Below are 22,907 nucleotides of genomic sequence, written 5' to 3'. Positions count from 1 at the left end.
TACTCTCTAGTAGAAGGAACAAGCTTTCATCTTTTTTCAGGTATTTTAGGGTCGTCGTAGGCAGAATTCTAAAGATGGCAGCATGAGATTCCTGTTTCTTGGTTATTCAACCCAACATGTGTCTAGGTACCTGTGTAAGGGTTTTGTTGATGTTGTTCAAGTCCCGATTCAGTTAACTTTAAAATAAAGGGATTATCTGGGTGGGCCTGACCCAATCAGGTGAACTCCTTTGAAAACAGAGTCTTTCCCCAGCTGGTAGCAAAAGAGAAAGTCAAAGAGATTCAAAACATGAAAAGGACTCAATACACTGTTGTTCTTTTGAAGAAGCTAAGGACCACATGAGAAAGAATGCAGGCAGTCTCGAGAAGAAAGCTGCCCTCGCTGAGGATGGGAAGAAAATGGAAACCTCGTAACTACATCCTAAGCAAGTAGACTCTGGCAACAAGAAGAATGAGATTAAAGCAGATTCTTCCCCAGCCTCCCGATAAGAACCCATCCCATCTGACACCTGACTTGAGTCTTACTGGACCCTATACAAGGAATCTAGTGGAACCCTCCTGGACCTCTGACCTATGGAAATCATGTGATTATTTGCTACCAAAAATAGAAATGTAATGGAAATGACTAAATAGTTATATTATGGATCATATGAATGGAAGGCATTGTTACTTGTACAGAAATATTCCACGTATTTAGTTAGAAAGTACTCTTCTCCAAGAACTGTGATATGTGATGAGAATACAACTCTTTCTATTTCTCTAATCAAAGACAGCTTATTGCATTTAACTAATTCTTAGTGTCTTCTTCAAAATCATGGAGATAATCGGGGTGCCTGGGTGGCTCAGTTGGTTGAGTGTCCAACTTTGGCTCGGGTCATGATTTCGCAGTTTGTGAGTTCAAGCCCCACGTCGGGCTCTGTGCTGACAGCTCAGAGCCTGGACCCTGCTCCAGATTCTGTGTCCCCCTCTCTCTCAGCCCCTCCCCCGCTCTTGTTCTGTCTCTCTCTCTCTAAAATCATGGAGACAGTCTTATATCACAGAATGCATTTTTAAAATAAATAATAAAATAAACCTCAATCAGTGAAAATATCTGTCCAAAACTTGATGCAATGAACATCAGCTTCCCTAAAGGGCCATGTTAGAAAGAGCACAGCTCTCAGAACCAAACTATCTGGATTCATATTTTGTATGAGTCTCAATTTCCTTATCTATAAGGTGAAAATAATGCCTGTCCTATTTCAGAGATTTTTGTTAGGATGATGTGTCTGCGAAAGTTGACCATACAAAAGCAAGATATCTTTTAGCTATATTTAGCAGCAGTGGGGAAGGTTTTCATGGACCAGACTCATGCTTTCTGCCTTTACCATGTGACTGGGCAGCTGAGTTGACCTAGAACCGAAGAAGAAAAGAGAGCAGAATCGAACACCATGTAAATAAGAGCTGCATGGCATTTGGACCCTACTTACATGTTCAGAGACTCACATGCATTTTTATGCCACCCTATACTCTCACACCGATCCCTTAGCAAGTGGCCCGTTCAGCTGAAGAAAGGGATTCTTTTTATTTTTTATGTTTTTCTGTGCACAGACGTGGTTTGCTCTCACATACTCTTAAATCCTAAATCCTGGTGCACTGCTTCATCTGCCCAGAAGGGGCATCTTTCTCTTACTTGCACAACACTTAAGGTAGGCTAAACAAAAACAAAACACACACACACACACACACACACACACATATATATATATATATATATATATATATATAGTACTTTAAACTATAAGCTTCTAGGGGCACCTGGGTGTCTCAGTCGCTTAAGCCTCTGAATTGATTTTGGCTCAAGTCATGATCTCAAGGTCATGAGATTGAGCCTCACGTTGGCTCTGTGCTGAGCATGGGGCCTACCTGACAGTCTCTCTCTCTTTCTCTCTCTCTCTTTCTCTCCCTCTCTCCCTCTGCTCTGCCTCCCACTCACACAACTCTCTCTCTCTCCAAAATTGAAAACAAAACAAACAAAAAAAAACTTCTAAATGTCATTCCATAGAGCACCAAGCTCTTCTAAAACTTATATTAAGAAGATGTTTAGAAACCTGATTTCATTTCTGCAAAAGACAACGTCAAACAAACGAGTAAACAACAGACAAACTGGGAGAAAATATTTGTAAAATGCACATCTGATGAAGATCCCTTAAAGTTTAATTATAAGAAAACAAAACCTGATTAAAAAATGGGCCAAGGACCTTAACAGACCCCTCATCAAAGAAGACATACAGAGGGCAAATGAATGTATGAAAAGATGTTCCACATATATGTCATCAGAGAAATATAAATTAAAGCAACAATGAGATACCACTACGTACCTGACAAAAACTGGCCCAAATCCAGAAACACTGACAACAGCAAATGCTGATGAGGATGTAGACCAACAGGAACTCTCATTCATTATTGGTGGCAATGCAAAATGGCACAGCCACTTTGGAAAATAGTTTGTCAGTTTCTTACAAACCACATACACCCTTACCATATGATCCAGTAAATTCACTCCTTGGTAACTACCCAAAGAAATGGAAAACTTTTGTCCATACAAAAACCTACAAATAAGTGTTTATACTGTAGTGGCTTTGTTCGTGATTGCAAAAACTTGGAAACAACCAAGGTGTCCTTCAGTACCTGAATTGATACACAAACTGTGGCACATCCAGACAATGGAATGCTATTGAGTATTAAAAAGAAATGAGCTATCAAGCCATGAAAAGACATGGCAGATCCTTAAGTGTGCCTATATTACTGAGGGAAAAAGCCAATCTGAAAAGGCAACTTACTGTATGATTCAAACGCTATGACATTCCAGAAAAGGAAAAACTAAGGAGCCAATAAAAAGATCAGTGGTTACCAAAATCAGAGTAAGTAGAGATGGATAAGCAATATACGTGGGGTTTTAGTGCAGTGACAATACTACGTATCATACTATAATAATGAATACGTGCCATCATACCTTTGTCTAAACCCAGGGAATACCAAGAACGAAACACGTTAAACTATAGACTTTGCGTGATTATGACGTGTCAATGTAGGTTCATCAGTTGTGACAAATGTATCACACTGGCGGAGGATGCTGATAATGAAGGATGTCACACATGTGTAGATGTGGGGTCTATCTGGGAAATCTCTGTCCCTACCTCTTAATGTTGCTGTGGACCTACAACTGCTCTACCAAAAATAAAGCCTTAAAAAAATCCAGTTTATAAAAAGCATCGAGTACATTTCCGAAACAGAATATATTAGTAAATACTTTGGTAATGTGGCTGAATTTAAGGTTACTGTTTACGAACAACTGTAAATGGAAGGGCCCCCAGTGATATTTAATAAGGCACTTATGACAAGCAACCAGGGAGGGCATGAATGTGCACTTCCCGAAACAGTCTCCAATATGGGTATGAAGTCCTCACTATTTCTCACTCCTTCTACATACCCATTTATAATTAGGATTACATTATGTTTAGTAATGCTTATTGAGGTGTCCCTAAGGCTTTGAGCCTTCTAAAATTATCATCTATAAAATCCAGGATAATAAATCTATTATACTGCTTTACTTTGTAGATAGGTATTAACTGATTTCCCATATAAAGTACTAACAAATAGCAAAAAAAAAAAGAAAAAAGCACTTACTAAATATGTATTTAAGATGTTACTTAAGTAAAAATGGACATTTCTTTTGGTAATGATTGCAAATAATATAATTTTCATGGTATACATATATTCGTGCACATTCATAAATTAGTTAGTTTCTACTTGATACAAATATTATTTGGACTGAGATGAGATTTAGAAACAATCTAAAGTATGGTTTCTGATTGAAATAATTCTGGAGTAAAACTGGAAGTTATTTTAAAGTAAGTTTCCTGTTTTTTTTTTTTCTTTTCTGAAAAATATCATTTTCTCCAGGGATTCTTTCCCTCCATCCTCTCTACACAGAACCTGTTCCCAAAAACCACACAACCTTTTCTGAGTCTTTTCAATGTCTTCATCACTTCTTGCATATATTAATCCATTAATTCCTTTATTTTTGCAACTGATATTGAATGAGCTCTTATCACTTGACAGTCATTTATTTGTCATTAGGTGACAAAGAACATGTAATTCCAGTCCTAGTCTGGTTATTTTGAAAATGAAAATTAACCAGAATGATCATAAATGAACCCACTCATGTATTCTTTATAACACTCATTTAAAAGTAATTAGTGAATGCTTATTTTCAAAGAGAATATTATGCTGAAGAAAATTCTCTAAATGGGAGCCACTTGAGCTAATTTTGCAGATGTAAAAACATAAAAATTCAGGCAGAATATAAAAAGCTGGGGTAGTCTAATTATTGATTGGTAACGGGGGACATTATAAAAGTGCATAAACCATAAGGAGCTATCACCCCACACCCACTAGAATGATTATAATCAAAAGATACATAACAATAAATACGGGTAATAATATAGAGAAATTGGACCCTCCTAGTGCTTTTGGGAATGTAAAATGTAGCTGCTTTAGAAAACAGGCTGGCAGTCCATCAAATAATTAAATACAGAGTTTCCATATGACTGAGCTATCTCACTTCCGGGTATATACCCCAAAGAAATAAAAATGTGTCTACAAAAAAACTTTCAAATGAATGTTTATAGTGGCATCTTTGGTGTTAGGCAGCCGTGCAACCCACAGAACAAGCCTCATGACTAGGAGGCCAACCAAATACTCTGACTCAGGGATGGGGAAGGAGTGTCCTGTGATGTCAATCTTCCACCAGTATGCTAGGATTAAAGTAAAAAAAAATATGAGATTTATTCACCACATCTGACAACGAGTAACTGCCTCTAATACGTTCTATACGCTCTGCTAGATGCTGGCACCACAAAGAGAAATGGTGAGAGCCCTGCACCCGAGAAAATCTTGGTAGAAATCGTCATATACAAGTGACATCTTTTTTAGGACACATAAAGTAGCTTACCAGTTTCTGAAGCAGCAACTGTGATGTTGTACCACGGAGTTTCTTCTCTATCAAGAACCTTTGTGGTTCTGATGGTTCCAGAATTGGCATCGATGTTGAAAACTCTGTCATCTTCGCCACTGTGGTCAATGAAGTATCTAGGGAAGGAAAGAGATAATCCTTCCTTTTACACAATGATATAATGAAGACAACAAATAAAACTAAAACAAGGGCAGTATTAAACCAGATATATTCAAATAGTTAATGCACATTTTTCGTTTCTATATTTGCCTCTTGAGATTTGCCTGGCAACTTTATATTTGCATAGAGTTGACATCAATTATTTTTTTCTGTCAGCCCTTAATTAATGTTTAGTCTAATCACTAATTCAAATTGAGAGAAACACCCTTCTGAATTTCATGAATACAATGGTAGTTACTAAAAACAGAGGGATTAATAAGGGAGAGATGAAAAACTGCCTCTAGGAAGTCTATAGTACCTTGGAAGAAAAAAACAACAACAACAACAACACTAAACTATGTTCTTTTTTTTGACAGAGAGAGAGAGAGAGAGAGAGAGAGAGAGCGAGAGCACATGCAGGGGCAGAGGGGGAAAGAGAGAGAGAGAATGAGTCCCAACCAGTCTCCACACTGTCAATACAGGGCCTGATGTGGGGCTGCATCCCATGAACCATGAGACCATGACCTGAGCAGCATTTGGGAGTCAGATGCTTAACCTACAGAGCCACCCAGGCTGACCCTAAAAACTAAACCCTTAGTTAAACTTTCATTTCTATATGTACAAAATTTTTAGGATAACAGGAGATGTCAGAGATTAGTTTATACCGGAGTTTCATTATAGTTGAGATTGAAGAGAAATACATAATAAAAATGAAAACATTTCAGTTAACTACCATAGTATCTCCATCACCTAGCTACCTTGTTTAGTGAAAAAAAAATGAGAAAGCAACTGAATGGGAGGTAGGTCACATTATTGGCCACAAATCATCTTCCTTCCCCAATGCATAAAAGGTTGTAGAGCTCTTTCACACTAGATTTGGTCTCCAGCTTCCTTTAGCAAATAGAGGAGCACTGAGTGTTGTAAGTGTTGAATCACTAAATTGCACAGCTGAAACTTATATTACACTGGATGTTGACTAACTGGAATTTAAGCAAAAATTTCAAAAAAAAAATCAAAAAGAAAAAAAAGAAAAGAAAAAGAATGAGTTGAAAGTGACGGTGGTGTCCTGTTTCGTATTTGGGGCAAGATTTCCGGAGACGTGGCATATTCCTCCTTATCCTCTGCCACCGACACAAAAGGAACATGGTGGGGCTGGCTGATCCACTGATCCCAGAAAAAAGATGAGAGACACAAAGACAAGGTTGTCCCCCTTCAGGGTATACCGCCTGCTAAAGCAGAGCTACCTAGTAAATGAGCGGATGCAGGATTGAATGCATTGGGGTTAAAAGAGCTGGCAAACACAAGCCAGGCTAGTTACCTTGATCTTCAGCTAGCTCAGACACACACACACGAGAGGGCTATAAATATCTGCCCCTGAGTTTTGGAGTTTTACATTATCCAGCAACAGTTTATTAACATGAATATGAATTAAAAATATAGACAACAATCATATGTTCCAAACTATTTCTAGAACTATTTAAAGAAGAGTGTTTTCTCCTCTCCTTAAATTTCTAATACTTCCCCCTTCTTCCTTAACTTCAGCTTCAGTAACATTTCATCCAGACCTGCGGAATAAAAATGAACTGATTATGTACAAAGTACCAGGGGAAAAATATTTTCAATACAAGAAAGCAAAATGCAAGTATCCAAATTAAAGAAAGAACTTGATTTGGTTAAAAAACAATGTATGTCTCACTGGCTAGGCAGAAAGGATGAGAGGTATGTGGCTGGGGGTAGGATAAGGAATCCATGTACCATATGGTAGATAGTTCTTACCTTTTTAAAAAGGCAATGAGGGATAGATAGATAGGTAGATAGATAGATAGATAGATAGATAGAGATTGGTAGATATATATAGAAAGGTAGATATATAGATATATATTTTTTACGTTTACTTATTAATTTTGAGAGAGAGAGTGCACACACACAGGCGCGGTGAGCAGGGGAGGGGCAGAGAGAAAGGGAAAGAGAATCCCAAGCAGGAAGCAGTCAGCAGGAGCCCAATGCAGGGCATGATCTCACAAACCCTGAGATCATGACCTGAGCCAAAACCAAGAGTCAGACTCTCAACCGACTGAGCCACCCAGGCACCCAAAAGGGGAATTGTTAAACAAAGGATATCATGCACCTATTTATGTACTGGAAAAATCATAGTGGCTACTTTGACTCTTAGATTGCAGAAAAGAAATAATGTTGTCTTGGACAAAGGTGAAAAAGGGAAGAAAATGGAAAGAACTGTATAAAATAATGTTATGTATTGGGCACAGACTATAGAATTTTTATTGGAAGGGCAATGACTTACAAATGACTTGCTTTTCATGTGGTAGTGGTGGTGGTGATGGTGTGCGTGCGTTTGATCTAGCATGTAATTGATAAGCCTATTTATGGAGCTGGATAGAGGTAGGGGGGCAAATAACTCCCTTTGGGAGAAAAAGAATTTGGGAGAAATCAATGATTTTGACAAGCTATGCCTTAGAAGTCAAGTAGATAAACGTGTGGAATAAAAACAGAGAATTGGATATGAGTGTGGAGTTCAAGTGTGTTTTCTGAATAGGAAATATCCATTTGAGATATATAAGCCTAAATTGAAGCCTAATTTAATCCTGGGAACAGTATAATTTCATCTGGGAGAGAACTGTAGGAGAAACGTTAAGTGAAGTAATGAGCACGAGAGCACCCAAACTTTTGGGCTTAAGGCAGCCCAGCATCTGTACATGAGCAGGTGTTAGCTAAAGGAAAGGAACAGTCTAGGGGAAGAGACTAAGTGGGAATGGGGTGGCACAGAAGCCAAGAAAGGAAGGTATTTTAAGTGAACAATTAGAGTGAATTCTATTAAGAGGCCAAGTGAGGTTAGTAAGGGTTGATTGGATTTTGAAAGATGGGCATCATTAGTTAACTTGAAAAGAATATCTTCAATAAAATATAAAGTATGTTTTTTTAAACAGTGGACTCAAGAGGATATTGAATGTGAACATATGAAGCCCCACAGTCATGATACTTTACTGGATACCGTCATCCAAGAATAGAAATCAGAGAAAGTGCTGCCATATATCATCAGAGAAGTGGTTCAATATTTTTTTTTCTTTTATTGGGGATATTAAGCACTGTCTTTGCTGAAGGTAATGATCCTTTTAAAGAGTGAAATACCTAAAATGGTAAAATTTATGAGAAGGTGAGTGGGATTGGGTTCCAGAGAACAAATACAAGGATTTCCACCGAAAGTAACAGAGACACTTCTTCCCTTTTAGCATGAGGGAAATCTCAGAAGTTTGGTAAATACATAGGATAGATGATTGTGATGGTGGAAATATTTCAAAATTCACCATAGTTTCTGGACCAGAGTATAAATGTTGAAATACAACTCCATGCCTTTAATAGGTGTAATGTATGTAATGTAATATAACAGAATATGTAGAATTTAAGGCAAAGGTGTGAAACCTTGTAACAACCTGTGGGTAATCCTGTGCACACATTATAGAAGATTAATAGATCATGCAAATCAAAACTGTAGACCATCCTAAGAACACTAAAAGAGCCAGAATATAACTCTTGTAAACTGTGTTATCAAAGCAAGAAATAGACCATTTTGCATTGACTGTTCTAATAATAACTACATGTTAAATGAAGAAAGTTCAACATAATGAAGGCATTTAAACATGAAGAACAGGTGAAAAGCAAAACTGATTTCAGAGAAAAGGTACGAAATCCAGATGCTACAGAACAGTGGGGAAGGGCGATGTCATTGGGCTTTCCCAAAACATTAGGTCATGGTACACTGAAACTGATTTTGACTTGTATTCACATCACAAAAAATTCTCATAATATTCTTTGTCCAGAGGCCTGATGCTGAGGATGAGGGCTGGATTGCTTAGAAGTGAGAAGTCTTGTCACGGGAAAGGAATAAGTTTTTTTTTTAATGTAATCAGTTGGTTGGGGCGCCTGGGTGGCGCAGTCGGTTAAGCGTCCGACTTCAGCCAGGTCACGATCTCGCGGTCCGTGAGTTTGAGCCCCGCGTCGGGCTCTGGGCTGATGGCTCAGAGCCTGGAGCCTGTTTCTGATTCTGTGTCTCCCTCTCTCTCTGCCCCTCCCCCGTTCATGCTCTGTCTCTCTCTGTCCCAAAAAAAATAAAAAAATAAAAAAAATAAATGTAATCGGTTGGAAATCTGGGTTATTACATCATCTAAAGTTAGTTGTCATTAACCTGTCTTGAAGATACTTTCCATGTTTAGATACCCTAAAAACAGTGATTTTTGTATTGGAAAGTCAGACCTAAAATTAAAACATATTCAATTGTAAAGTTTTCTGCAAAGCTCAGATTACATTGTTATCAACACATCCTTATGAATTATGGGAGAACATGCCCCATCTTAGAAATCTGATCACTTCAGGAGCACCTGGGTGGCTCAGTCTGTTAAGTATCCGACTTGGGCTCAGGTCATGATCTCACCGTTCGTGGGTTTGAGCCCCGCGTCAGGCTCTGTGCTGACAGCTCGGAGCCTGGAGCCTGCTTTAGATTCTGTGTCTCCCTCTCCCTCTACCCCTCCCCTGTCCACGTTCTGACTCTCTCTGACTTTCAATAGTAAGTAAACATTAAAAAACAATTACAAAAACAAACAAACAAACAAACAAACAAAAAGGAAATCTGATCACTTCAGAACTGAGCCGTCAGTCTGGGGAAAAAAAATTGGATTTCTGTTTCTAAGCTAAATTAAGACTATAAAATGCATTGTCTCAGGATCAGGCTAATCTGTTCTCTTTTAGGTACCTCACACAGAGCTTTGTAATGTAAATGCTAGCATTAGTGATTAAATACTTTCAGAATAAATATGCCCTTTAGCTGAATTAAATATATACATAAATATATTTAAATATATATATACACACATATAAATATACATACATTTATATATAAATATATATAAATAAATATACATATATACATATATTTATATATAAGTATATGTATATTTATATGTATATATATATATATATTTAACTTTTATTTCAAATGGTAGGTACAATGCTAGGTATGTGTCTTCAGTCTCATGTTATTTACTTCGTAGCTTTCTATGTGTCCTGACTCTCTTGGGAAATCTACAGTATAAGGGCTAGATATTAGGGGATGCTTGGATGTTGAATCTTGTATGTGGAGTTGCAATTGAATTTCAACTCAAGTAGAACTAAATAGTTCTGCTTTATTCTAGCCTTGGATTTCTTCCTGGCCACACAAATACAAGCTCAGGGAAAAAAAGGAAAATGTGAGAAAAAAATAAACGATTTACAACTATTTGGGGGATTAAATGTAGAATCATTCAGTGCTAATTATATAAAATTAAGAAGTCACATGGGTCCACGAAACTGTTTACCAAATAAAAATAGATGAAAATATTCTCAGTAGGTAACTTTTAAAAATATGTTCATAATAACATCCACTTGTTTCCTTTTACAAACCTCTAAAAAGTCAACACAGCATCTTAATACTTTATGACGTCATATATAAATATTTAGGTGTTTTTCAATGCTAATGTTAATTTGGCATTTTCAGGGATATCCAGCAAACAGAAAATCAAGTAGCCATTTGTGTAGATGATGTAAATTCTAAATTGGGATTAATGATAAAACTTGAGAAATTAAAGTTCTGAGAAGTATTTTTTTAATATTCTAGTCCATTGGTATAATAAAGTAACCAGTGTAAACTGAGACAAGAGTATATGTAACTTGGCAAGATGTTTAAATATATTTTTCTTCAAATTCTACTTTCTCTCTTCATCTAAGACTATACCAAGATGATATATTTAAGACTTGAAGGAAACACACATATACGAGTTATTTACAAAAGCTATCTAAAACGAGGTAAAGAAAGGTCACATTCATGGAGCTTTCATGGTGTACCATATTGTGCTTTAAGTGTTAGTTCACTGCAAACTGAAAACAGTTTGCATGAGTTGGGTACTATTAATAGCCCTTTTTTTTTACAGAGGAAGAAACTGAGGTATGGAGTGATGAAGAATTTTATCCAACATCAAGGAGCTAGTTAGGGCAAGAGATTAAAATAGAATATAAGTGCATTAAGTAATATTTGCAAGCTCCCTTTAAAAAAGAAGTAGGCAATATTTAAGGCTTTATTCATTAAGAAATATTTATTTGAAGGAGTACAAGAAAGGAATGAGGGATATTCAAAGAGAGGAAGTAAGAACTGGGAATTACTTAGACATGATTTAGTTAAGCAAACAGGCAAGAAAAGGAAAAGAAATTATTTGCAAACTAACATGATTGATGCTCAGAGTTTAAAATCAGACAGAATAGTACAATTGTAAGCAATACAAGACTTTAGACATGGTTTTGATCTGTCTTGAAGGGTAAGCATTAGGGAGAGGTACATTATAGATCATCGAGAAGGTACAAAATTTAAAACTAAGAGAGAGAGAGAGAGACACAGTGAGATATCTTAGTGCCACCAAAACTGGGTGGCACTTTTCAGACCACTATTCTTCTGGTATTGGCTACTGGCCTAGCAAGAGAAAAAGAGAAAGAGAAGCTTCCTACTGTCGCTTGTAGATACTATAAAGAAAGAAGTTCTTTCCTTCACCCATAGATTAGTGCTCCAATCAATATTATTGCCCTTACACATAGTGTTACACTTGAGTAATAAGAGCTTACTTTAAAATAAAATATATTTGTATGTATAGCATATTTATATGATTTAATCATATCTTCAACTAAGCCGGTGAGAAAATGGAACAGCGCTCTTTGTAGCAGAGGTGACTAGAGGTGTTTGGTGGGGAAACTTCAACTCGCAGTGCATTTTTAAAGGCTAAATGAATAGATAGGCTCTTGAAGATGCACAGATAAAAAAGAAGAATGTTGTAGGGGCTTTTCCCAAGAACAAATTTCCCAATTTCCATATACCTTAGAGGCAATAACCTCTTCAGACCCCTTGAAAACATCTATATTCTTCTACTCTGTGTACAAGCTGTAGGTCCTGGCCTTGATTTATTCAGAATGCAAAGATGAAGTCTTTGGAAATTTGTTTCTAAAATAGATCTAGCATGTGTGAAAATGGTGTTACACAGTAAGGAAATTAACACAAGTCTGGAAACCAAGTGAATGATGTTCATCAAGCTAAACCACTTTTTAGCTCTATAACTTAATGTATCACCACCTGTCTGAGCTTTCTTTGTAAGCAAAATGCAGATATGACCTACGTCATAATTTTATTGTGAGGATCATACAGGATAATATTTGAAACGATTTTATGTTTGAGTATCAAATGATAGGCCTCAATAGAGAAATTTCATTTGTTTTAATGCCTTTTAGGAAGGTTTTTTCTCTTGGAAACCTTGAGAAAGTTCACAAACAGGAAGTGTTTTTTTTTTTTGTTTGTTCTTTTCTGTTTTGTTTTTTCTGGAAAGTGATGTAAGCACAACAGGATCTGAATAAGGATTATTATTGAATGAAGAAGTTCCTCCGCATAAATAGCAATAACTACTGTTTGTTTCTAAAAGATCTATCAGAAAATTAAATTATTCGTAATTCCTTACTCAGTGCACATGAGTCATTTTATTTGGAAACTATATGAGAGTAAAGCTCTTTTTCCTTTCACCCAGAGTAGCATAGGTGTATGACTTTGCCTCATAAGTGAATGAATAAACTAACCAAACTAACCGATTATTCAACAATATTAAGAAGACCCTGTTAATACCTAAAGTGAAATTAATTAAGGCATTCCATAGGAGTCTTTACTTCTTTTATATACATTTGGTAGAAATAATCAGTCTAATAAGTCATCATATTTTACTTATCTAGAGCAGTATGTTTTCATATAGAGAGAATTTTTTTATGGATTCCTAATATCCTTTATACATACACATTTGAAATTTGTTAGAATCATTCAGGAAACAAACAACTTTTTTTTTATAAGAATGAGAACTTAATTTATTTTCCTCTGTGATCGAGAGATATCTAAATACTGTTAAAAGGACAGATCCATTTATACTTCCCACAATATTTCAATGAACTCATAGTTCTGGATATTATCTCAAGCTGTAATATTGTGACACTCCATAGTATGTCTAGTTAATTCCTTGGACAAATATACAGACATATGTGGTCAAAGGGGTAGTAGGAGGGAGGAAATGTTGAGACAGATACAAGTTTGACTCTAATACGATGATTATGACACACCATTGTATCCCTACCACCACTAAATGCTCACTGCATCCTTAGTGAAATTATCACCAAGAAAACATCTATATTCAATGCTACTTGTGAAATTTTATGATCAATGATCAATAAGATGCTGTCTGTGAGGAACTAGTAATCTCCTGGCTATAGACTAGAGTAAATACAATTTAAGCTTATGCCAGCTCAGATTTCGCCAATAGTCCTTAAGAACCCTCTAACTGGACCAGTTCCCTAGTCAAACTTTAACTAATTTCCCCCTGGCACATAAATGGCATAGGCATAGGAGACAGGCATATGCATAGGCATAATGCACATCAGGCATAGGAGATTTTCTTGCAAAGTTGCCATCATCATGTACAATTCTGGGTTATAATTTTTATCCCTACAACTACCTTCTTTCCTGTCATACAACATATGCATCATTTCATATTTCTAGTAAATATGTATTCATGAAATAAGAGAAAATGCATTACACTGAAATATGATGAAAGTTCATTATTCAAATTAGAATTTGTGGACCAACAAATCTGCAGACAAGTTACAGCCACAGCAAACAGTGAATCTCAGTAATGATTCCTTTTATTCAAGTATTTTTCTTAACAGAAGCAACTTTAAACAAATTACCCAGTTCGTCATCTGACACTCAATTTCCCTTTGATTATGTAGGCATAGACTCAAGATAATTATTAGTCATGTTAAAGTGCACTGGAAAGTTATTTTTCATTTCAATAATAAAATTTCGGTCCTCAGAGGCACCTATTACTTTCATTATAGTCTGTCCATTTCACTATAAGAAATTAATTTAAAACTTATGTAATGGAAATCTATTTTTACAGTGATTTACATAGAGAAATATCAGTTGGCTTGAAGTTTAGGAGACCTCTTCCTGTTGCCATATTTTAGATACTTCTAGATACAGAATGTGAGTGGTAAAGCAAATTTATTTAAGATTTTGCCTCCCCAACAGCAGCTTTTGTAAGTTTTACTGACTATGATCAATAGATGGGATAAAGTTTAATCAATATACACCCTGTGGGATATTATAGTGATGTGGCTTCATCTTTAATTTAACCAAAAGTCACACATCTGCAGGATAGCTTAGATTCATTAAAGGATTTAAGGTTCCCGTAGCTTACTCTGGAGATACAATTTACTCCACAATCTACACATCCAGAAAATAATCTTTCTGAAAAAAAAAATAAACACAAGTACCATTTGCAACTTCATAGTGTGTATTGTGATCAATAAAATGGGGAGCACATATAGCACACATATACTTTAGAAAGCTTTTTAACTTCCTTAACCAAAACTTTGATCCAATGAAACAACACTATCTAAAGAATTAAAATCTCTGCACAAATACGATGCTTCCCTCTTTTATTCATGCCTCTACGTAACTGAGATATCAGAAATTCCAATAATCCTGAGTTTTAGAATGCTATGGAACCATGATAAGCACTTATTATTTCTTTGAAAAATTTCTATTTGGGTGTTTTGTTTCCAGTCAGTAGACTAGCACAGTGTCACTAAGCCAGGGTTTAAGTTTTCATTCCAGGGCTAAATGAGTTACACAGGCTCACCCAGAAAATAAGTTCTTCTTCTGGGGTCATGACTGTGGTTTGGAGTGGTTGCCACCACAAACAAAGCTGTTAGATAAATTTGGGCCCCCGACTGGAAAAATCTGCAGGAGTCTTCTGTATCTTTATTGAAGCATGGTCAAAGTGACCACATTCTTATCCAGTCTCTGTGATTAGTTAGCTCTGTGAATCATTCAACCTTCTTAGTCTACAGATATTTGCATCTATATAAGAACAGGGTCCCATCAGTCATCTTTAGGTCCCGTTACATTCTCAAATGTCATATTCACATGACATTTAATGGTCAAGTTATTAGTGTAAATGTGCTAACTATATATAACGTGATACAATTATAAAACACAAGTCATGGACAAAGACTTCTGATTTTAAGTGGGAGCTTGCTTTCTCTATCTCTGCCCTGTTTGCATGAAATGTCCCTAATGAGTTGTCTTTGTATTAGAAGACTATAATAGTTTTGATGAGGGTGGATGAGGGCTTGCTATTAATGATCCAGGTAAGGTATTCTTGACTTATAATAAGCTAAAGTTTTATAAATAAATTTTGCCTGTATAATAAAAACCCATTGTATATCAGATGATATTTTTCACATGAATACGTTTGAAACACATTTTCTGCTTATTTTTCATCTTCCTTCCTTGAATATGAATCCTACATGCAAGCCTCCTTCAATATTTTTTGACTCTACTTTTCAACTTTGCGACATGACTTTGTCATTATTTTGACGTATCTCTTATTTTTTGCTGTTATGGCATTCCAAATTAATGAAGTATTCCTAACTCCTATCTCATCACAAACTATGTGAAAATTTAGAAATGCATAGGAAAAACAAAGGCACCATTATAAGGATGCAGTAAATATACAGGAAGCATTTGTTCACTAAATCTAGAACTAAACTCAAAAGTGACTGATCAAACACTTCAGCTATTTTAGCAAATTTTTAAAAATTTGGCAATATTTCCAAGTCTGATCAAAATTTTCTTTTGTTTCTTATATTAGCATATAAATAGGGTATTGTTCCTAAAAAGTGTCATGCTGAGCATTTGACACAATTATGCACAATTAATATTTCCTTCTGGTTGCTTTACGGTTATTATACACAGAAAACATTAAAAATTTTAACAATAAGGTAATATATAGATAAAATCAGATTATGAATCACAGTGGAAAAGAAGGAAAGTTGGGGGGACTATACTTATTCATATAAATTTATACAAAAGCTCTTCATTCTATGAGAAATATTGAGGACTTCTGTAATTTTCTTACTGTTGCACTAGATCAAGTAGCGTATGTCTTAGACTTTACAATACGAGGAAACTCTAAAATTAAGAACAGTTTTGCTTCTGAGATGCCAAGAGTTAAAATGAGACTCGACTGTCTTCAGTATTTCTTTTCCTAGCGTGTGAAATGCATCCACACAAATACAAGATGGCAAGTACTGGAATTCAATCAATGGGCTTTCTAAACGTGTAATCATCTGCTTCCTACTTTATGATATGTGACTTCTGTAAATGCAGCTTTTGTTGTTGCTGTTATTAGTGGTAAGTTGAGATATATGGGAGGCCAAATACTACTGCTTTTTAAAAAACGGGGTTTTGGGCGTAAAGTAAAACTGGATCTAAATTTGGAGTCGGCCACTTTATCGCTATGTGAACTTGACCAAATGACTCAACTTTCTGAGCCCTCAATTCTTCGTCTGTAGAATGGGATGAATAACATAGACACTTTAGGTTTCTTTCAAGAGCATTTAGCATGCTACTTAAAGCCCCTGGCCCACAGATAGCAAGCAAAGAACAGTCACTATTTTTAATGTGCCATTAAAAGGTCACATGATATAAGGTCACATTTCTAGAAAGCTCTCTCACTTCTCATGTCCAACATAGGATTGTTCATCTCTCAGTAGCTATTCAAGAAATTCATAAATTCCATTTGTAATACACTGGGAAATGAGTACAGTCTGCTTAAATCAAGGGTTTCTACATTGCTAGCAAATAGCCTGGTCCTGATTCTATTTTTTTTTAAAGTGATGGTTATATTGCTGCAAATTGCACATTCTTGTTTTGAGTTAAAAGAGACAAAAGCTAGACATGGTATGTTCTTAGAAATCTGGAGAATGTTACTAATAGTTTAGAAAATGGAAACACAAAGACTGAAGTCAGGAAGCTTTTCACCAATGCCTGTAAGACTCACACTCCCTTTCATTATCAATTCTACAAACTGGGAGTTAATTGCATTTCAGGGCTCATTGCAAGATACATCTTTTCAAAGTACTTTCCTTAATTAGTACAAACATTTGGTCCCTGAGAAAGGTGGAAGTATAGCTTGCTTTTGTGTTTGTTAATGTTTTCTGTCTTCTATTCACTGTTTACACCTAGAGGCCCATGTGAATGACACATTTTTATTAAAATAAGGAATAAATATTATGTAAATTATGCCCCCAAACAGCAGCTATGGAGTCTAATTATTTTAAGGCAGCTTTGGAAGGATTCATTTTAGTTTTCTAACCAAAACAAAGCGAAAAGAATAATGTATATGTTAATGGCTTCCTACATCTCAATATTAGCATTTGGAGACAATATACCAATCATCTTTGCATCCCAGAAACTGGGAGAATGTATCTAACATAGCAAGTGTTCAATTAAAAGCTTCTAATAACATAGTGCAATTACTGAGGCAATCAATAATCTTATGGTGCAATTATTATATATAAATAATTTATTTTATTTAATAAAATGTATATGCTGAAACATCCACATGGCTATGCATGTATGTAAGACATACATACTGATTTGCAGTCCTCAAATATATCTTTTCAGAATTGCTTTCCAGGAGTATAATTGGTCCTTCATTTTTCTTTATTTTTATTTTTAATATTTATTCATTTTGGAGAGAGAGAGATAGAGACAGAGACAGGGCATGAGCCAGAGAGCGGCAGAGAGAGAAGGAGACACAGAATCCAAAGCAGCTCCAGGTTGTGAACTGTCAGCTCAGAGCCCCACGCAGGGCTTGAACTCTCGAACTGCGAGATCATGGCCTGAGCCAAAGCCAGACACTTACCCGACAAAGCCACCCAGACACCCATTTAGTCCTCCATTTAAAATGAAAATATATATATTTATTTTTTGAGAGAGAAAGAGAGAGAGAGATAGAATGTGAGCAGGGAGAGAGGGAGACACAGAATCTGAAGCAGGCTGCAGGCTCCAAGCTGTCAAGCGTTGAGCCCAATGTGGGGCTCAAACCCATGAACTGCAAAATCATGACCTGAGCCGAAGTCAGATGCTTAACTGACTGTGCCATCCAGGTGACCCAATTAGTCCTCCAGTTTTACCAATGCACAACCCAGTTTGGCTTATTCTATGTCATCTTCAGAATTACTGATAGTTTGGAACAGCAACGCCTCTCTGGTGGGGACTCTCTTGTGAATTTTAGGATGTTCCAACACCAGCCCTGACCTCTAGTGACAGATGATAGTATTCCTCCCCCAGCTGTGACAACCAAGCATGTCTTGAGATAGTGCCAAATATCTCCTGGTGTGCGTGTGTGTGCGTTGTCCTTAGATGAGAACCACTGTTCTATATGGAATCAGTGGGTTTTTTGTGTGAACGTTGGTACAGAAAGAACAACACTGAGAAAAGTTTGTCTCTGAACCTCAAGTTTTTCCTCCCTTCTGTATACCTTTTTGAACATATATTCTACCCATAATGTTTTGAAAATTTGATTGTTTTGTAAATATAAATTACAGAATATATCATTAATATCTAATTTTCAAAAGAAACTCTTACCAATTGTTTACCAAATATTTTCACATCAAACTAAGAACATCAAATATTTTTATTCTCAAACTGTGTTCTCTTCTTTTGGTAAAGGATGGACACATTTAAAAATAGCTTTTCCAATGCTCTAAGTTTTTAATGTAGTAAGAATAATTTTACTCTTTATTTAAGTGTCAAAAATGTTTTTGGAATATGGGATTTTATGGAATAATGAAGCATAGTGGTCTTTCCTCTCATTTGACAGCTAAACATATTGACTCATATTTTCATCCCTTAATCAGTTATCAATTATTATAATTGGGTTTATGCATATTATTTTATATACTTTGCCTATCCTGCAAATGCAAGCAATGCCCAGCTCAGGGGTTGTCCATTGACAAGGTGCTGTTTCCGTACTCACAAATGGAACAGGAGTGTTGAATATACACATTAGGGCACAGAGAATTGTTTCTGTCCATGCATGGGTGCTGTGGGCATTTCTTTTTAAAACTGAAATAATAACGCTTATGAAAAAGGAAATTGAAATCCTTTATAAACATTACATAGATATCAAGGAGAACATGTACTATAATAGCTTCTGTTCAAAAAGATAATAAATAAAGAGACTAAGAATAAAAACTTGATGGGAGAAAGTAGACTGATTTGTTAAAGATTTCAAACTTTCTAGGTTTTTAGGATTATCCAAGGTATAAATACAAGGCAACTAAAGAGTTGTCCATGCATCTAACCTCTTGATTTTATCAAAATTGAGATAAAAAGAAAGAGAGAGAAAGAAAGAAAGAGAGAAAAGAAAAGAAAAGAAAAGAAAAGAAAAGAAAAGAAAAGAAAAGAAGAGAAAAGAAAAGAAAAGAAAAGAACGAAAGGAAGAAAGAAAGAAAATAAAAGAAAAAAGGGGCGCCTGGGTGGCTCAGTCGGTTAAGTGTCCAACTTCGGCTCAGGTCATGATGTCGCGGTTCATGAGTTGGAGATCCGTGTAGGGCTCTGTACTGACAGAGCCTGGAGCCTGTTTCGGATTCTGCATCTCCTTCTCTCTCTGCCCCTCCCCGACTCATGCTCTGTCTCTCTCTCTCAAAAATAAAAACATTATTTTTTTTAAGAAAAAGAAAACATCTTTTTGAGCATGCAAGGAGAGCTTTAATGATCACTACTGCATGACATCTTACAATAAAAAAAATATTTAGTGAGCACTTCCTGACTGTGCTAAGGATTTTATAATAATTTAACTTAATTCTATCAACATATTCGAACAACATTATTATTCTTTGCTCATATATTTGAGATTCAGCAAGGTTGAATGAGTAGAAGATCACACAGCTACTAAGATGTCAGAATTCCCACCCCGGTCTTCCTGTCTTTAAGAGCTAAGTACTTCTCAGGGCCCCTAGGGGGCTCAGTCGGTTGAATGTCCAACTTCAGCTCAGGTCATGATCTCACAGTTTGTAAGTTCTAGCCCTGTGTCAGACTCTATGCTGACAGCTCAGAGCCTAGAGACTGCTTTAGATTCTGTGTCTCCCTCTGTCTCTGCCCCTCCCCCACTCGTGTGTGCGTGTGTGTGTGTGTGTGTGCGCGCGCACATGCTCTCTCTCTCAAAAATAAACACTAAAAAAAAAGAAGTAAGTACTTCTCAAAGTAGCACTCTATGCTGCTTTAGACAAATAAGCATTTTTTGAGTGACTGTTAGGTGCAAGTGACTCTGTTTAGCATTTCATGCGCATTGCTTCACGAATTCTTACAATAATCCCAAAATATAGATGTTAATTTTGTTTTACAGAGAAGGGTAGAACATTTCCTATATGCCCACAAATCTTGTGACAGAAACAGGAGTCAGAGATGAATATTATTCCCAAATACTTGCTTTGTACTGTAGCTGTATTTCCTATCGCTCAGGACACAAGATTCTCTAGTTTGTAGTTCAAGATTTCTACATAGCTTTTCCATTCAATTGTGCTCATATCTATCAAGTCAAATGGCAAATGTGATCTATGTAGTGAACAATAAACAACTGACCCTTGACACATGCAGGATTTAGAGGTGTTGACCTCTTCCATTCATACACAATTGAGAATCCACATATAACTTTTGGCTACCCAAAAACTTAAATACTAAGCCTACTGTTGACTGAAAACCTTACCAATAACATAGTCAATTAACATATATTTCATGTTATATATACTAGATACTGCATTCTTACAATAAAGTAACTAGGGAAAAGAATTTATTATTAAGAAAATGGTAAGGAATGGGGCACCTGAGGGTTCAGTTCGTTAAGCAACTGACTCTTGATCTTGGCTCAGGTTATGATCTCGTAGTTCATGAGTTCAAGCCCCATGTTGGGCTCTGTGCTGTCACATGCTTAGGATTCTGTCTCTCCCTTGCTCTGCCCCTCCCCCCTCAAAATAAGTAAATAAACTACAAAATAAAGAAAATCATAAGGAAGGGAAAATACATTTGCAATACTATTATCAAAAAATAATAATAATAAATCTACGTACAAGTGGACCTCCGCGCTTCAAGGCCATGTTGTGCAAGGGTTACCTGCATTCAAGGTGGTTAGCTAAATCTGACAGAAACCCACCTGCTACACTACTCAAAAAATCAACTAATATTATAATTTAATTATGTTAATCAAAACTAGCATGCAAATTAAATATTTCACATTTTCTTTTATTCATTTAAAATTACTGCAAGAGGCAATAAAGATCTTTACATGTCTAAAGATTAAAGCATCCCATACCTTACTAAGCTATTGGCGCTGTCAGGATCTTGTGCCAAAACTGTGCCAACAACAGTCCCGATCTTGGCGTTTTCATAGACTTCCATGACATAAGAAGGCATGGAAAACAGTGGTGGTTCATCTACATCCCCAACGATGATCTTCAGCATGGTAGCATCTTTAAAAGGACCCAAGTGAGAAAAGCGAAAATCAAGGTGTGTATTTGCTCCTTCTATGGTGAGAGTATATGACTTCTTTTTCTCATAGTTCAGTGGCTGTTGGGAAAAATATATATAAATAAGTTTTCCACTATTATGAGTGCCATGACATTTCAAACAAGCCCTTTTTTCCCATTCTTTAAAACAAACATGGATAGATTTAAGTCAATCTATTTCCATTCGTCAACAGACTATGAAGTTCATCTTCACAATAACATCTAAAACAAAAATCATGAAAGTTCAAGTCTGAATCAACTTTAATTTTTCACAGGTATAAATATGATAATAACTAGGAACAAAAAATTATTTCCCAAAGGCAAACCATCTTTAGTCTCCAGTAACTTCTACCTTCTCTTAGGTCTGCCTTAGCAATCTTAAAAAAATATTTGTTGCTAATTTTTTGACTTTAAAAAATAGGGTTTTGTTTTGCATTTAAATAAATTATGGTGTATTATTGATTTTTATCTATCATCATCTTACTTTCACCTTGCTGGCTTTACACTTGGTATTTTATTTTATAATATGATAAATTTTAAGTTTCCCATTTAACAATATTTCCTTAGAATCTTCATAAAATATTTTATACAGACTTTTGAATCTTATTTTTATTGTATTAATTATATTTATTTTCTATTTTGATGCTAAAACCACTTCATGTATTTGCTTTGTGTTCATTTTCTTTAATATATGTTGATGTTTGATCTACTTTTTAAAATTATAATCTTTTTTCTTGAGTTTATTTATTCATTTTGAGAGAGAGAATGAGCAGGGGAGGAGCAGAGAGAGAGGGAGGGAATCCCAAGCAGCCTCTGGGAGGTCGGTGTGCATAACACAATGTGCAGCTTGAACTCACAAAACTGTGAGTCTGACACTTAGCTGAGGCATCCAGATGTCCAAAATTAAAATCTTTTTTTATTTGTTTATACCATTTGCTTTTTTAGCTTTGAGTCCATATCAATACTTTCTCATGGTTTTTGTAGGGTTTTTTGTCTTCTATTTTAAAATCATCTGGCCAATATATATATTTCTTCTATTAATAATATAGGTCAAGAGTCATGAATTTACTTATAAAAATGACTTTTCCCCAAGGAATATATGGTCTTTACAGGATATAAAATGGTAAATAGACATTTATATCACTGTATATTTAATTCCATAGACATACTAGTTTTATGAACATGATAATGATACAAAATCAGATATGAGAGTACCTATAAGCAGCTATGTATCGTTTCTAAGAGGAAGTACTTTTCCACATAACTGAATGCAAAAT

At 35.8% G+C, this 22,907-nt stretch overlaps 1 protein-coding gene across 5 annotated transcripts in view; it reads right to left on the bottom strand.

The window, feature by feature from the left end:
- The window catches only part of CDH18 (cadherin 18), a 1,036,719-nt gene that overhangs the window by 58,698 nt on the left and 955,114 nt on the right, over positions 1 to 22,907 (bottom strand). For all 5 annotated transcript variants that reach the window (XM_043600791.1, XM_043600792.1, XM_043600798.1 and 2 more), the window contains 2 exons: positions 21,438 to 21,691; positions 4,993 to 5,129 (listed from right to left, as the gene is read on the bottom strand). In XM_043600791.1, the coding sequence (XP_043456726.1) occupies positions 4,993 to 5,129; positions 21,438 to 21,691 (391 nt within the window). The remainder of the gene's footprint in view (positions 1 to 4,992; positions 5,130 to 21,437; positions 21,692 to 22,907) is intronic.

The sequence above is a fragment of the Prionailurus bengalensis genome, chromosome A1, assembly GCF_016509475.1.
Source record: "Prionailurus bengalensis isolate Pbe53 chromosome A1, Fcat_Pben_1.1_paternal_pri, whole genome shotgun sequence".
Taxonomy (NCBI): Eukaryota; Metazoa; Chordata; class Mammalia; order Carnivora; family Felidae; genus Prionailurus; species Prionailurus bengalensis.
Note: the sequence above shows the minus strand (reverse complement) of the source record. Positions and strands in the feature narration are given on the sequence as shown.